The sequence below is a fragment of the Scardinius erythrophthalmus genome (genome assembly GCF_964197995.2).
Source record: "Scardinius erythrophthalmus genome assembly, chromosome: 11".
NCBI classification, from domain to species: Eukaryota; Metazoa; Chordata; class Actinopteri; order Cypriniformes; family Leuciscidae; genus Scardinius; species Scardinius erythrophthalmus.
This window is the reverse complement of record NC_138231.1, coordinates 25,291,199-25,308,905: the sequence shown is the minus strand read 5'-3', so window position 1 is coordinate 25,308,905 and position 17,707 is coordinate 25,291,199. Positions and strand designations below refer to the sequence as shown.

Below are 17,707 nucleotides of genomic sequence, written 5' to 3'. Positions count from 1 at the left end.
CAGTGTGACCGAAACTCACCGGCCCAGAATAGTTATTAAAACATCGTTAAAATAGTCCAAGTGACTCCAGTGGCTCAATCTTAAGTATATCAAGCGACGAGAATACTTTTTGTGCGCAAAAACAAACAAAAATACCGACTTTATTCCACTATTCAATTCCTTCTCTCTGGGCCTCGTAGTGTTTTTGCGTAGCGCGTCTGTGTTGCACGTCATCACGCAACACACACATGACCTTCTTCGGCCAATTGTGAGCCTACGTGGTGACGTGTAACACAGACGCGCTACGCAAAAACACTACGAGGCCCAGAGAGAAGGAATTGAATAGTGGAATAAAGTCGGTATTTTTGTTTGTTTTTGCGCACAAAAAGTATTCTCGTCGCTTGATATACTTAAGATTGAGCCACTGGAGTCACTTGGACTATTTTAACGATGTTTTTAATAACTATTCTGGGCCGGTGAGTTTCGGTCACACTGGAAGCCTATGGAAGAGTCAGAATTCTGTCAGATTTCATCAAAAATATCTTAATTTGTGTTCCGAAGATGAACGAAAGACTTACATGGTTGGAACAACATGAGGGTGAGTAATTACTGACAGAATTTTCATTTTTGGGTGAACTAACCCTTTAAGACAGATGTTTATGGATTGATCATTCAATCTTTGAGTCAACCGATTCGTTAAAAATGCTGAATCGTTCAGTTATGAGAAAACACGTGATGCGTGATGGTTCTGCCGTGATCTTTAACTATTTTCGCTGCTGAAACAGAACAAAAACAGTCAACATTGCATCTAAAATGTAAGTGACTTAATTGTAACTGTTTATTAACCTGTTGTATGAAATCTAGGGGTGGGAGAAAAAAAATATTCTTAGATGCATCGCGATGCGGACGTGGACGATTCTGAATCGATTCACAAATGTCAAAAAATCGATTCTCTAAAAAAATATTTTTCTAATAACGTAATATTGACGGAAGGCAAAAGGCGGAACTCTAAGCGGACGTGCGTGCAGTCTGTGGCGCGCACATAACAGAGAAGTTTCTTCTGCTCACCAAGGCTGCATTTATTTGATTAAAAATACAAACAAAAACAGTAATATTGTAAAATATTATTCCAATTTAAAACAGCTGCTTTCTATTTTAATATATTTTAAACTGTTATTTATTCCTGTGATCAAAGCTGAGTTTTCAGCATCATTACTCCAGTCGTCACTGTCACATGATCCTTCAGAAATTATTCTAATATGATGATTGATACTCAAGAAACATTCATTATTATTTTAAATGTCGAAAACAGTTGTGTACAGTCTTTGATGAATAGAAAGTTCAAAAGAACAGCATTTATCTGAAATCTAAAGCTTTTGTAACGTTAAACACTACCGCTCAAAAGTTTTGGGTTAGTAATAATTACAATTTTATTTTTGGGGGAAATAAATAAAATAAATCAGTACTTTTATTTATGAAGGATGAGTTAAACTGATCAACAGCTACAGTAAAGACATTTATAATGTTAAAAATATATATATATGAAATATATGCTGTTCTTTTGAACTTTACATTCATCAAAGCATTTTGAAAAAAAAAAAATCTGTACACAACTGTTTTCAACATTGAAAATAATAATGAATATTTATTGAGCATCAATCATCATATTAGTATGATTTCTGAAGGATCATGTGACACTGAAGACTGGAGTAATGATGCTGAAAACTCAACTTTGATCACAGAAATGAATTACTATGTAAAAAATTTAAAAATTGAAAACAGCTGTTTTAAATTGGAATAATATTTCACAATATTACTGTTTTTGTTTGTATTTTTAATCAATAAATGCAGCCTTGGTGAGCAGAAGAGACTTCTAAAAACATTAAAAATCTTACTGACCCCAAACTTTTGAACAATAATATATATATATATATATATATATATATAGGCTATATATATATACATATATATGTATGTGTGTGTATGTATGTTTATATATATATATATATATATATATATAAATATAGCTGCGAGCAGCGATGGAGGGCCAAATCCGGCGGTACCGCCACCCCGGTGCCTTTAGGTAACTAAAGGCACCGGGGTTGCGGTGCCACCGGCTTGGGCCCGTAATCGCTGCTCGCAGCTATATTTATTCATTAGACCTAGACATTTCCTTTTATTTATTAGTTTATTTATTCTTAGTGCTGAAATATTAAATGGCATTAAATTTGAGCTAAATAAATAGTTAATAGTTTATTATAAATAATAACAACAATTATTATTATTATTATAAGGGATAAACTATTTATTAATTAAGCCAATTCATAATTCATAAAATGTGTCTATTTTTTTATTCAATTATTATTTTTATTTTTTCTTAGTAGGCAAATTGTGAATGCCAATAATAATAATAATAATTATTATTATCTTATGTATTTGCTTGTTTGTTTGTTTGTTTATTCTTAGCTTTAGATTTATAAACTATTTATTTAGCTCATAAATTATTCATAAAATATTTCCTTTAAAACATTTTATTTCATTTATCATTTTAGTTAATTAATCAAATAATAATAATAATAATAATAATTAGCTCATTCATTTTCAATCATTACGTTGTCATTAATTATCATTAAAGTTTTCCTTTTAAGCAATTGTTTACATCCAATTATTATTATTTTTCATGGTCAAATATTAAATGCCAATAATAATAATAATAAAAGTATCAACTATTGATTTAGCTCACTAAGTATTCATTAAACTTTCCTTTATAAGAGAATAATGGGCAAGTGTGACCAATCAATTCAATTTATAATTCGTTCAATTATTTATGTCCTCTCATTTATGGACATTTGATGCAGTTGCGCATTTCAAAGTGGTTATGTTTACCAAAACTACCAGCCCAAGCTCCTGTTTTACCAAAATCCCAAACATACAGAAATATGATTGACAGATCAGATGGCATGGTCAAATACACATTAGTTAACAAAGGCATTGTTTTTCAAATGACAAGGACCTGCTTCATCATGAGGCTCACCATGTTCCTGAATCAACATCCTTTGTTATTTCTGGAACGCTCTGAAATCCCAATCACTGCCATGAGATTTTAGAATTAGTTAATGACTGAAATCAACAGAAGGCACAGCAGGTGTTGTGCTTATAAACCCACGGATACTTTAGGGGATCATTTCCAAAAGCACATTTTAATCTCATATAAGGAAATCTTCAAGTGACAGTCTCTCCTTCCAATCGCCCATTTTAAATGCAGCTTCGGGACTGCCCGTACAAACACGATTTATGGCACTATTAAAAGACCAAGCACAAAAAAGTCAAGCAGTACAAATACATAAATAGACTGCAGTGAAAAAGAGATAAAGAGAGACGATAACTCATGGTTAGCACTAAAAGAAGCTCCTACGTGTATAGCCTTCCAAATGAAGTCATGAATTTGACGTTAGGATACCATAGGACTAAGCGGTTAATCAGCATTACAAGCAGTGCAGCTGGATTTTATGACTTTTTATTACAAACAAAGCTTGATGAAGCATTGAAATATCCTCTCATCTCATTTGCTTTTGCGTCAGTGGTCTAAAGCGAAAGGTTAATTGAAAGCAATGGGGTTTCGGAGAGCATCAATATAGCAACTCTGAGGGGAACGTCTGACGTCTGTGGACTCACAGGGGTCCTGACTGTCCTTCAGACTGATAAGAAGATCCCTGCTAATTATACTATATATGGCACTATAATATACTATACAATATACTTTGATAATATAATAAAATGGGCAAATTAAATGACATGCAATTTTACTATCCAAAGAGAAAAATGACAGTTTTATATATTGGACATGATCAAGACGAGCTGCTGAAGTTCAAACTGAGCATCAGAATGGGGAAGAAAGGAGATTTAAGTGACTCTGAATGTCTCATGGTTGTTGGTGCCAGACGGGCTGGTCTGAGTATTTGCTGATCTACTGAGATTCTCACGCACAACCATCTCTCGGGTTTACAGAGAATGGTCAGAAAAAGAGTAAATGTCCAGTGAGCAGCAGTTCTGCTGGTGAAAATGCCTTGTTGATGCCAGAGGTGAATGGCCAGACTGGTTTGAGCTAATAGAAAGGCAACAGTAACTCAAATAACCACTCAGTCTGCAGAAGAGCATCTCTGAACACACAACACTTGAAGCAGAGCTACAGCATCAGAAGACACACCAGTGACACTCCTGTTAGCTATAAGAACAGAAACTGAGGCTACAATTCGCATGGACTCCCCAAAACTGGACAATAGAAGATTGGAAAAACGTTGCCTGGTCTGATGAGTCTCAATTTTTGCTGTGACATCCAGATGGTCGGGTCAGAATTTGGTGAAAACACATGAAATCATGGATTCATCCTAGGGCTGGGTACCGAGTTCGATACTTTTTAGGTACCGACCGAATTGCCTCGATAGCCTACTATCGACTATCGAAAAATGACTTGTTTTTCGGTACCAGATTTCGATACCTAAGGGGTTAACTCGTCAACGTCAGTGCTCAAACAAATACATATGAAAAGCACAACGACACGCCTAAAGTCGCTCACGCACATACACGCAAACTCTACACACACGAGACGCGCGGAACTCTCTGCGCACATAGGCTACTCATATGAGAAGCGCGCGCGCACACAAACTGTCCACGCACATTCTCATATGAGACGCGAGCACACACACACAAACTCGCGCACATACTCAATGAGACGCGAGCACATACACTCACAATACCCTAAAGATGTGGAAAAGTCGATCAAAAGTGTGGCTACATTTCTCCAGGCTCGATGCCAACAGCGCGCGATGCAGTATTTGCGGTAAAATAATTGCTGCAAAGACCGGTACCGCGACAGATATGATGTAAACATACAGTAAGAGCAGAAAGTTGCTCCGTCTTTGACTGGTAAATGAAGAGATACCTTGTTGATCACTCTGACAGTGCTTATATTGCAATTTACTGAATGTAAACTGCCGTTCAAAAATGTGTTGGTCAGAATTTTTTTCAGCAAGGATGCATTAAAGTGATCAAAAATGACCTTAAAACATGTGTAATGTTACAAAAGATTTCTGTTTCAAATAAATGCTGTTCTTTTGAAATTTTTATTCATCAAAGAATCATGAAAAAATGTATCATAGTTTCCAAAAACTGTTTTCATATTTTTGAAGGATCATGTGACACTGAAGTAATGATTTTGAAAATTCAGCTTTTACAACACAGGAAAAAAAATACATTTTGAAATATATTCAAATAAGATTTTAAATTGTAATACTATTCCACAATATTACAAGTTTTACTGTATTTTTGATCAAACAAATTCAGCTTTGATGAGCATGAGCTTTTTATAAAAAAATATTTTGTTCCTTATGTATATGTATAAGGAATATTTTGTTCCTTTTTGCTTTTTTTGTTCCTTTGTGCAGAGGCTAAGGAGCATGAGTCAAACTGAAAAAATAAAACCAAAGTTTTTCTGAGGTAATGTGTTATGTAATCTTGTTAAAATGGATTTCATAAAATTGGTATCGAAAAAAGTATCGTTCAGGAACTGGTATCGAAATCAAGGTATCGGTATCGGTATTGGTATCGAAATTTTTTGAACGATACCAAGCCCTAATTCATCCTGCCTTGTATCAACAGTTCAGGCTGCTGGTGCTGTAATGGTGTGGAGGACATTTCCTTGCCACACTTTGGGCCTCTTAGTACTAGTTGATCATCGTTTAAGCACAGCAGACTATATTGTTGCTGACCATGTCCATCCCTCTATGACCATAGTTTACCAATCCTTCGATGGCTTCCAGCAGGATAACACATGTCACCAAGCTCAAATCATCTCAAACTGGTTTCTTGAACATGACAATATGTTCACTATACTCAAATGGCCTCCACAGATCTCAGGCCAATAAAGCTCCTTTGGGATGTGGAGGAACGGGAGATTCACATCATGGATGTGCAGCCAACAAATCTGCAGCAACTGTGTGATGTGATCATGTCAATATGAACCAATATCTCTGAGGAATGTTTCCAGCATATTGTTGAATGACAAAGAATTAAGGCAGTTCTGAAGGCAAAAAGGCGTCCAACCACGGTACTAGCACGGTGTATCTAATAAAGGCCTGGTTTCACAGACAGGGCTTAGAATAAGTCAGGATTAGACCTTAGTTCAATTAGGACATTTAAGTAGCTTTTATAAACATGCCTTAGAAAAAAAACATTACTGATGTGCATCTTGAGACAAAACAATCGGCTCTGACATACTTTAAGTCATTTGTCATTGTCAGTGCAAGTTAGTTAAAACAGCTCAAACATGCATTTTAGTCTGAGACTAGTTTAAGCCTTGTCTGTGAAACCAGGGGTTAGTATACTTTACTTGGAATAATATTTTAAACAAGTAAAATGTGGAAATTGTGTTATTGTCCACATTTATGACCCATGAAACACAGAAATGTATTTTGGAAGGACTCTTTTTTTTGCAATCTCTTGAGACCCCCAAAGGATGTAAATAATTTTTTTTTAGGTATGTAAATTTTTAATGAACGCATGTTTTTAGTTTGATGGTAGTTTTTCAGTTCTATAGTGAATAGTAATCACAAATAATAATATTTTTTAATTTTAATAATTTTTTCTGATTTTGAGCATTAATACTTACTTAGTTTATATATATATATAAACACTTCAAAATTAATAAAAAGAGTGAGGATAGAATAAAACATTGACATGTCCTGCTGTGCAACATGACAAAAATAGTCATTGTGGAGAATCATCCACACAACTGGCTACCATGAGGTGACCTTTAGAGTTGATGTGTTTTTGAGGCAGTTTGTGTCACTGTTACAGTCTCTCGAGTGTGAAAAACTAGAACCCTGAAACTGCAGTTTCCAGAATTGCAGGAATATAGTATTGAGAGTGAGCGCTGCACTCAACTCAGAGCTGCAGTGGATCATTATTATTTTATTTTGGTGTTGTTTTAAGTGTTGTTTCTGAAACTGATAGTACCTTTATCAGAGATGGTCTTAAAGAGGCTTTGCTATGACTGTCCCTTCATCTGAACATACACGAGAAGGTCTGGGACGCCACCTTCTGGACAATTATAGATAACGCACATCTGGACTCAGAGACTCAGTCTACACTGTAGACAGAGACTCTCTACACTGGGTAAACATGGAGGAATGGGAAATGTCACTACCACAGATCATATGAAGTGATTAGACATATTGCTTATGCAATTTGAACACGTTCTCAAGTGATTTTAACAAGTGGTTTGTGATGTATTCATGCGATTTTTCTATTTTAAACTTATTTCAGTTCTTTAAAAAATGAGGCATGTTTTGTGTTCTGGGAAAGTCAGATATGTTTCAGAATCATGAAGGACATACACACTCATTCATTATCAAATTAAGGTGACAGACTCCTATTTCAAAAGCAGAGAAACTCCATGCACTCTCAGAAAAAAAAAAAAAAAAAAAAAGGTACAAAATCTGTCACTGAGGCGGTATCTTTTCATAAGGTACACTTTTGTACCTAAAGGTTGCATATTAGTAGAGTACCTTGTACCTAAGTTTAGAGGTAGGCTACATATTAGTACCTAAAAAGAACAAAAGTGTACCTTTTTAAAAGGTACTGCCCCCAGTGGCAGATTTTATACCTTCTTTTCTGAGAGTGTGTAAAATACATTATTTTTTAATTGTAAATGTCTATTTTTTTTTTTTTTTGCACATTTTGTAATCTGGTACACCACTTCGATGGCTCTTAAAGTTTGCTTATTTTTCAGTCATTTTGATTTTCATGGCAAAGCATTAATGCAGCATCTATCTGTGCAGAAACAAAACAAATAAATAAGGTAGCCTAATCTGAATACTTGTAAAAAAGAATGGTTATCATCACTTTTTATATAGTCATTAAAGGAGTAATTCACTTTAAAATGAAAATTATGATCTACTCACCCTCAAGCCATCCTATGGTTTATATGACTTTCTTCTTTCAGACGAATACAATTGGAGTTATATTAATAAACACCATGGTGCTTCCGAGCTCGATAATGGCAGTGGATTGTACCATCAGTTTGAAACTCATAAAAGTGCTCCACACAGCTCTGGAGGGTTAATAAAGGCCTTCTGAAGTGAAGCCATGAGTTTGTGTAAGAAAAATATTCATATTTAACACGTTACAAAGTAAAATTCTAGCTTGCGGCCATAAGCAGTCTACTTGCGCCTAACTTAGCGCAACTTACGCAACTTGTGACATCGGAAGTAGCGTAGTGCGTCATGGCGTAGTGTAAATATCAGCAGTAGGCCTACGTCGCATTACTCGCATAAGTTGGGCTTTACACTTAAGTGGAATTCGTATGTTCGTTTGGCCGGAAGCTAGTTATTCTACTTTATAAAGTTTTAAATATGGATATTTTTCTTACACAAACTCATCGCTTCACTTCAGAAGGCCTTTATTAACCCTTATTAATGAGCCGTGTGGAGCACTTTTATGATGGATAGATGCACTTTTATGGACTTCAAAACAGAAACCGGCCATTCACTGCCATTATAAAGCTTGGAAGAGCCAGGACATTTTTTAATATAACTCAAATTGTATTCGTCTGAAAGAAGAATGACATTTACACCTAGGATGGCTTGAGGGTCAGTAAATCATGGGCTAATTTTAATTTTGAAGTGAGCTACTCCTTTAAGATGGGTTAGGGTTTGCAAGATTGATCAAGACATGGAAACAAATCAGAGAAAGTTATGTCTTCTAATAGTATAACTGTAGCCATTACTTTTGACCATCAAATTTGCTTTAAATGCAACTTTAAGCTTCCTTCTGTCTCTCTTTATCCATACCCGTTTCCAACAATCCATCAAAAATGAGCTTGTTTTATCCATCTAAGTCTAAGACTCTTTTAAATTGTCATTTTCAACAGTCTTTAAACATAATAGTATCACAATTGTTGATCCAAATAATGTCTATTTTATATGTGATAGAAAACATTCACAATATATTGAAAAAATCTGATTTAAGTTCAACAATATATATAAAATTAAACAAATGAACTGCTCGTCATCAGAGGATTTAATTAAATGAACTGCTCGTCATCAGAGGATGACATTTATCGTGTTATATTTGTGATTAATTCATCTCTCGCTGCTAACTGACCTTTATTTCAAAGTCTCCATGATTAAAGCAGCTCACCACTTCCATCATGACAATAACTTCCCAGATCATTAAGAGCCAGTCGCTTCCAGTCCGTGCATAAACAACCTTTCAGGCCCTTCACTATTGAGGAAGACTGAACACCGGAAATCAAATGTAAAGATTATTTGAAATGCTCTCACCTTATCATTTCCCATAAGCTGACACTGAACCAGCACTGGGCCACAAGTGGAGACAGGCCGCTGGTTTGAATAAATGCAACTTACAAATCAATTACCAGATAACTTACAATGAAAAGTAAATGTTTTTTTTTTGTTTGTTTTTGTTTTCCATGAAGCTATACACTATAAAAAGACTTAATGTAGAACTATATTCTGTAAAAAAAACTTTTGAATTTTAGTAAAACCTTTTCACCTGAAAATATTTCTATCTTAGTCATGCATCTAGATTTAACCTAGCATTTTACCATGGAGGCCTAATTGTATCTTTAAGTCATATATTTTATTTTATCATATAATAAATACATTCGTACATTCAAACGATTTAAACAAAATATATATATTTTTTGAAAGAAGTCTCTTCTGCTCACCAAGGCAGCATTTTGACAGAAAAACTGAATATTCAGAAATATTATTACAATTTGAAATAACCAATGTATTTTAAATACATTATAAATTCGATTACAATTCAAATTACTTTTTTAATATACTGTATTTTAAAATTTAATTTATTCCTGTGATCAAAGCTGTATTTTCAGCATCATTATCCCAGTCTTCAGTGTCACATGATCCTTCAGAAATCATTCTATGATGATTTGATACTCAAGAAAACTTTCTAATTATCATCAATGTTGAAAACAGTTGTGCTGCTTAATATTTTTTGGAAACTGTGATACATTTATTTCAGAATCTTTTGATGAAGAGAAAGCTTCTACAGCATTTATTTTAAATGGAATATTTACTTTACTGTTATTTTTAACAGATTAGGTGTGAAACAGCTCCACAAACACTCTTTTCAACCACACAATATCATTAGTTCTGTCTTAGAGTGATTCAAACTATTACAGAAGTACTGGGATAAAAGTGTATAGTTCGTATATAAACACTGATGTCTACGGTAGCGAATAGCGGTATCAAAATAGAGAAAATCACCTTTTGAAAGTGACGTGACGCTTCAAATAAAGATTAAATTGCATCGTTACACCAGTAGGTGGCGACAAGTGACTTAAACAAATGTATTTGTCATTGAATAAAACAGAGAGAGAGAGAGAGAGAGAGAGAGAGAGAGAGAGAGAGAGAGAGAGAGAGAGAGAGAGAGAGAGAGAGAGAGAGAGAGAGAGAGAGAGAGAGAGAGAGATTCCACGCATACAGACCACTAATATGACATGTAAAAATAAACAGCAGCCTGGCTTTTTAATGCAGGAAAGCACATTACAACAGCAAAAAAAAAAAAAATTATATATATATATATATATATATATATATATATATTATAACATGAGACCCTATACTATCATACTGCATACATAGCAATAAGACCATATTTGGTTGACGCTAAAATTTTTTTTAATGTTGAATGGAATGTCAGTGAGTCTAATTTCTAATATTGTTTATCTATAGGTTCTTTAAATATCAGAAATTATTCAATTTTGAAAACAATAAACTACAAAAAAAAAAAACGTTGTCATCATTTCTATTATAAGCGGGGAGTGTAAGTTATCCCTGAGTTAAGTTAGAACTAGTATCTGCTTGTTTTAATCCCAATGTGAAAAATGCATAGCCAGTGGACTGAAATGATACAGAACACCAAGAGTTTTTAATAAAATGTAGGATTTAAAGATGTTGCATTTATAATACAAAGGCTGGTATTATGAGGAAAACAAATAGGAAGAATGAGAAAAGATGATCAACAGATGCACTGTTTCAATGCAGATTTCCTGCATCAGGCAGACTCTTGCCAGAATCTTCTCACACATGGACAGGGTTTTCTGACCAGGTTCACTACATTTGTGCTTCCTTAAATAGCAGGAGTTTCACTTTTTGCATTGCTAAGGCTAATGTTTGACACTTCCAGGGAGTATAACTTGTGTATCATGTGAGCTACAGGCATCAAACATTAATATTCAGATCAGGTCACATTTATCGTAACAAATTTCATACTCACAATTATTTGGAATTTTTTTTTTTTGCATTTGAGACCATTAAAAAACTAAAGACATTTAATTTTTAAAGCTTGCTCATGTCTCTAAATACAGTATTCACTGCTAAAACAAAACATTTTCTTTTGTCAGTATTATCTTGTTTTCCAGTAAAAACTTCAAATGACAAATTGTTTTTAGAGAATATATGTTAATAAAAAATAAATTGGTAACACTTTACTTAAAGCATTTTTGTATTATAAAACTATTTTTAATGCATTGATTATGCCTTGTGTGGTCTCATGAATAATTGTAGCTAGTTATAATACTTTATACTATTTGTTATTATAATATTCATTGTTAATCCTTCAGAAAGTATAACACATAATTATACTGCATTATAACTTTGGTTACATTTACTTATGAAAAGATATAATGCATTAAAACATACATTATGAATACCATTATAATACATTATACATAAAAACTTTAAGTGTTTACCACTTCACATGAACTAACAATAAGCAATATATTTTTCCATCATTTATTAACCTGTTCACAGTGCATTAACTAATGTTAACAGATACCACTTTTAATCTTAAAAATGTGTTAGTAAATGAGTAGATTAACTAAGATTAACAAACGGAACCTTATAAAGTGTGACCAATAAATTAATTCAAGATATATTCTCTATTTTTCTTAAATTCTTTTATTTTGATTAATATAGTATACAGTTTTTGCTTTTGCTGTACATTTAAAAACAAGACAAAAGTACTGATTAAAAGTGCAGTCACATTAGCGAAATTTCATCGGCTGAAAAGGTTTGTTGTCTATGGTCAATATTGTAGCGATGCATGAATACATTTTTAAAACCAAGCAGCTTTCTGTTGGTCAACGTGGAAAATCCACATGACCAACTTGAAATCGTTGAGAAATTTGTGGAGAAATCTTTAGTCCTCACACAAAATTTCCAATTCCTATTGAAATGACTGAATTTCACAAATGTCAAATTTGTCGCGTAAATGTGACCGCACCATAAAGGTACACTACGTAACTTTTTTTTGGTTCAAAATCAACAACATGTAAATAGAGACAATACATCATCAATCCCTCTTCCAAAAGGTTTTTTTTTTTTTTTTTTGTCTTTTCCCGATTCACTACGTCACTCGCCCGTGCTTCTCGTCAGATCCGTAAATAAAGAAATGTTGCTCCGGATACTTTGACTTGTGTCTGGTGCGAGAGTGGCAGAGGTTAGTTGTCACAACGAGCGAGAAAGGCTGACGTGGAGCAGCTAAATCTACAACCTGTTTTAAAAAAAAAAAAAAAAAAAAAAAAAAAAAGCGCACGCAAAAAGAGCACGTGACAGAGCTCGTAATAAAACAAGAATCAACATTGGCTGGGCTTTTTGAAGAATGCGAGAACTGAGAGATTTGAAAAGTTGTTAAAGCGACGCAGAGATGGTGTTTTTATTTCTCAACAGGCGAGTAAGGTTTTATTGAACAGATAAATTGCCATTATGTATCTCTTTAACAGAGTTGATTGTAAAGCATTATCTATTGTGAAGGGTAATTTCATTATGGTTGTTATAGAGCTGTGCTGGAATTTATTTTCAAGTAAGCATAATAGGGAAAACTACAGTAACGTCTTCAGCTAGTCATCTTGAGATCCTTTCCATCTAAACTGGTCAAATCTCTTAAGCCTAGTAGTGAATGTTTTATGAGTGGTATAATAACCATATTCATCCGCACAATCACGCAGAGCCGAAGCACAACCAAAACAATGTTCATCCGCAAAATGCTTGCAGTTTTGTTTTTTAACCGCTAGAGGGCCGAAAGTTACATAGTGTACATTTAATCTTTTTTTTTTTTTTTAAGTGTCGGTGAAAATTTTACATCTTTGATTAGACAAATTTATAATTTACTATAACCACACTTTACATCCAAAATAGACTTACATACATAAAATATATTATCATTTACCAGAAGAAAATAGCATTTTGATTTAGTTTTACATACGCTTTCAGAAAAAAAAAAGGTTCTCGTTTAAAAATGTAGATTATTGCTCAAGGTCCATATCCTTTACTGCACTCTAGATTGGTTTACATTTGTAGACCAGCAAAATACTGAGTAAAGAAAGATAAAAAGAAAGAGGGCGGTGTCATTCGGCCCAGGTGTCGCTCTCACTTCTGTCAGTAATGGCTGCTGCTGTGTTTTCATCCTTATCGTGAAGGTTGTTGTTGTTGTTTTTGTTGCTGTAGGTGAACTGCATCTCATGCCTGTTATTCTGGATGGCTGACGTTTCCTGCAGTCTTAGTTCATCCAGCTTCCTCCACAGTTCCTCACGTTCCTGCTCTTTCTTCTTCTCTCTGAGGACAGAAGTGATGGCAATCATGAGCAGTGTCATTTTAAACTAAATGCAAAGAGTAAAGGTGTATTCTTACCGCTGTCTGTCAGATTTGTATGAGGCTGTCAGTTCGTCAAACAGTTTGCTGTTCATCTCCATCAGTGTTTTTAATACATTGTACACCAGGGCCACGATCGTCCTGAGGCAATGTAGAGTAAAAGAGTTTACAACAAGCCTGCGTGTCATTTCTTTACTGTCAGACTTTGTAGAATTTAAGGTTACAACCATTAAAGACTTTCTTAGTAAATTAAGCAATTAAAATCTTTCATTTTATTTAGAAAAGACATTTACAATGTTACAACATGCTGTTCATTTGAACTTTTAATTAATCAAAGAATAAAACATCTGTTTTCAATATTGATAATAATAATTTTTTCTTGAGTATCAAATCAGCATATTAAAATGATTTCTGATGATCATATGACACTGAAGACGGGAGGAATGATGCTGAAAATTCTACTTTGATCACAGCAATAAATTACATTTTTAAATATATAAAAAAAATAACTGAACATCTGAATAATATTTCAGATTTTGCTGTTTTAACTTTTCTTTTTTTAAATAAATGCAGCCTTTGTGATTAGTTATTTTAAAAACATAAAAACATCATATAAACCCCAAACTTATGATCTATTATATAATTTCTGTTCAACAAAAAAAAGACTGTTAGTTTGGGTTTGGAACGTCATTGAAATGTCAAGGTAAATAAACGATGATACAATTTTAATGGTTTACAATAGTTAACATAAATCATTTCTAAAGCATTTATTAATCTTAGTTAATGTTGATAATATTTCCTAATACATTTTTAAAAACAAAAGTTGTATCTGTTAATATTATTTAATGGACCTGAGCTGAGCTGATACTAACAGTTGTATTTTTTATCAACTAACATTGACAATATTTATTAATATTAATTAATAAACATTAATAAATACTGTAACAAATGCAATGCTTTGTTTGTTAATGTTAGTTATTGTGTTATGAAATTAAACATTATTGTAAACATTTTTATTTTTGGCTGAACTATTCCTTTATATCCATTATATATTTCCTTTATACATTTGATCCCAATCTGTGCCAGTGTTCAAATGACAACAGCAAAGATCAATTTAAAATAATATACAAAACCTACGGGTTCCAGTGTTCTTTGGAGATCCGGTACAGGTTTCCAAACATGATGGGAAGGATTTTGGCATTATTCTCCTCGATTAGACTCAAAATGTATTCGTTGTTCCAGAAGTACAGTGCTCGTTCTGCTACCTGCAAATACCAAACAGCCAGATTAATAATGAGAGCCAATAACTTGTGTTGAAATGTACAGCAGTCAAAAGATTAGGGTCAGTAAGATTTAAAGACATTATTACTTTTATTCAGCAAGGACACATTAAATTTGATCAAAAGTGACAGTCAAGACTTTTATAATGTTACAAAAGATTTATATTTAAAATAAATACTGTTCTTTTGAACTTTATATTCATCAAAGAATCCTGAAAACGGTTTCCTCATAGTTTTCACACAAAAAAAGAATTTGATAAATGTTTCGGTTACACTTTCTTTTAAGGTGTCATTGTTTCAGTGTAATTATATATTTAAGTACTGAGTAATATTAATTAACTACATGTGCTTAATATAGAGTTAGGGTAGGATTAGGATTTGGTTGAGGGTTAGTTGCATGTAATTATGCATAATTTACTGTTATTACTATGGTAAGTACATGTAACATTATGTAACAAGGACACTAAAATAAAGTGTTACCAATGTTTCTTAGAATGTTTTCTTAATGATCATGGTGACAATTTTTACTGTATTTTTGATCAAATAAAGGCTGGAATACACTACATGACTTTTGCCCAGATTTACAGTCTGGACAAGCTGTCGAAAGTCAGAGCTGTTTGATATTTTGAGCAGATTTAGAACACATAAACGGTGTCTCATTTCAAAGGCTGCGTCACATTTGTCAGTTTGTTTAGTTCGTATAATGACTTGAATGTCTGGTAGTGTGTGATCCTCAGTCATTTAGTGTATGATGCCCAGTTTTTTCCTCTGTGCCTATTTACAAAGTTGGCAAGTGTATGAGGTCTAGTTTTTTTATTATTATTTTTTAAAATATGTTTAGATTTTAAAAGTCTTGCAGTGTATTCCAGCCTCAAGAGACTTCTTACCAAGAGAAATTTTACCAACCCTAAACTTTTAAACAGTAATGTAAATGCAAATAGCATTTGTAATCTGCCGTTTTTCCCTACATAGTGTGATGAAATTGGACAGGTCAGCAGACAGACCCCGATTACAATCTTACACAGTACCTGAAAATGAGGGCTGGCTACACATTTAGAGATTTGCTTAAATAAAGGCTCCTGAATCTTCTTGAACTGAGTGGGTTCAATAACATCCAGAATCTCTTCGATTTCCCCTAGAAACATGACCTAAATAAAGCAGAGAGACAGAACCCAGGAACTCATCAGACACATAATTCGGCAAACATACAATGAGAAAAAAAAAGATAATAGTAATGAATGCACAACTGTGTCAATATAATGGCTGTATGTAATTACTGTTATAAAGACAGTTATCAGATGGGCTTACCTCTTTCTGACTACATGTCTTGGGCCAAAATTTCAGAAGGCCACGAACCACCTAAGAGAAAACAGAAAAGACCTATTAAATTTAGCAATCCTAATGAATATGAGTTAGAAAACAAATATTTAACACACACACACATCAATATAAAGGAAACGATAATATATATATATATATATATATATATATATATATATATATATATATATATATTATTATTTTATGAGGTATATCACTTCAATTACAAGGGGTGATGATTATTATGATTATTTTCTTGTCTAATTTGTTAGCTAGCTATTTTGCAAGAAAATTAATAAAGACCTTTTTAAAATGTATCGTAAGAAATGTGTTGTGCTAATTGTGACATTCAGTTAGTGTCACATAACAATTAGTGTTGACAAGAACTGACTGCCTTGTATAAGTGGTTACTTAGCTTTCGATTATATAACAGTAAATTTTTCACCTTTCTGTCTTCTGATTGGCAGAATCCATTTCTCATTCCTTTTTTTGGAAAATCATTAGGGCTGTAACGATACACCAAACCCACGATTCGGTTCGTATCACGATTTTTGACCCACGATTCGGTTCGTATCAAGATTTTTTTTGGGGGGGGGGGGGGGGATGAGAATGATTTTTATTAAAACAATATTTTTTATTAAATAACATTTTATGAACTGAACACCAAAGAACAAGATTGACTATGCAAATTATTAACAATATAAATAGCCATATATAAAATAAATAAATAGCCAAAGCTATAACACTTCTGTTTACAAAATACTGTTGAAAAACAAACAGAACTAAACTCCATTGTGGTGATGATTCGAGCATGTTGAAAATTCTCCTTCAATCAAGTTCTCTTACATTTACAAAGAAAATTAAATGGCTACTGTTTCACACTGAGGTAACTGTGCTGCAAACCACCAATCAAACCTGCCAAGTTGAGGTAAATTGCGTTTTTTCTTGCTTTTCCCAGTCTTAAAGTGAAAAAAGTAGTATTTAATTAAATACATTTATGGTGAGATTACTACATTTCATTTAATTAATCGCTGTTTTCTGTTTTCATTTTGACCACGAACCATGCGCTGTCACTTTAATTCAGCGCGTGCAGCACAAAAGAAATAGACTCGTTGCGGAAACGATCTCTGCACTGCTGTATATGCACCGCTCCTGGAACGGATCGACGGACGGCAACCGCGTGCAGTGAAAGCTCTGACCTGTTAACATGGGTTGCACAAAAAAATATGCACCGCATACGCACTGCAAACGGAGTATGAGTGAAACCATAGACATAATATACATAGACGCCCTATTGGCCGCTGGATCGTACGTCAACGGCGCCGCCATACTGCGGAGGGCAACTTTCCCATACCTCTCATAACGAGAATTGAGAAAAATGCCTATTTCTTGTGCTGCTTGGGGCTTTACAAATCGCCACACAATTGAAAA

General features: G+C 33.6%; 1 protein-coding gene across 2 annotated transcripts in view; it reads right to left on the bottom strand.

The window, feature by feature from the left end:
* ppp2r5a (protein phosphatase 2, regulatory subunit B', alpha isoform) overlaps nt 1-17,707 on the bottom strand; it is a 72,573-nt gene that overhangs the window by 27,782 nt on the left and 27,084 nt on the right. For both annotated transcript variants that reach the window (XM_081378861.1, XM_081378862.1), the window contains 5 exons: nt 16,265-16,315; nt 15,985-16,104; nt 14,814-14,941; nt 13,716-13,817; nt 13,459-13,640 (listed from right to left, as the gene is read on the bottom strand). In XM_081378861.1, coding sequence (XP_081234987.1) covers nt 13,459-13,640; nt 13,716-13,817; nt 14,814-14,941; nt 15,985-16,104; nt 16,265-16,315 — 583 coding nt within the window. The remainder of the gene's footprint in view (nt 1-13,458; nt 13,641-13,715; nt 13,818-14,813; nt 14,942-15,984; nt 16,105-16,264; nt 16,316-17,707) is intronic.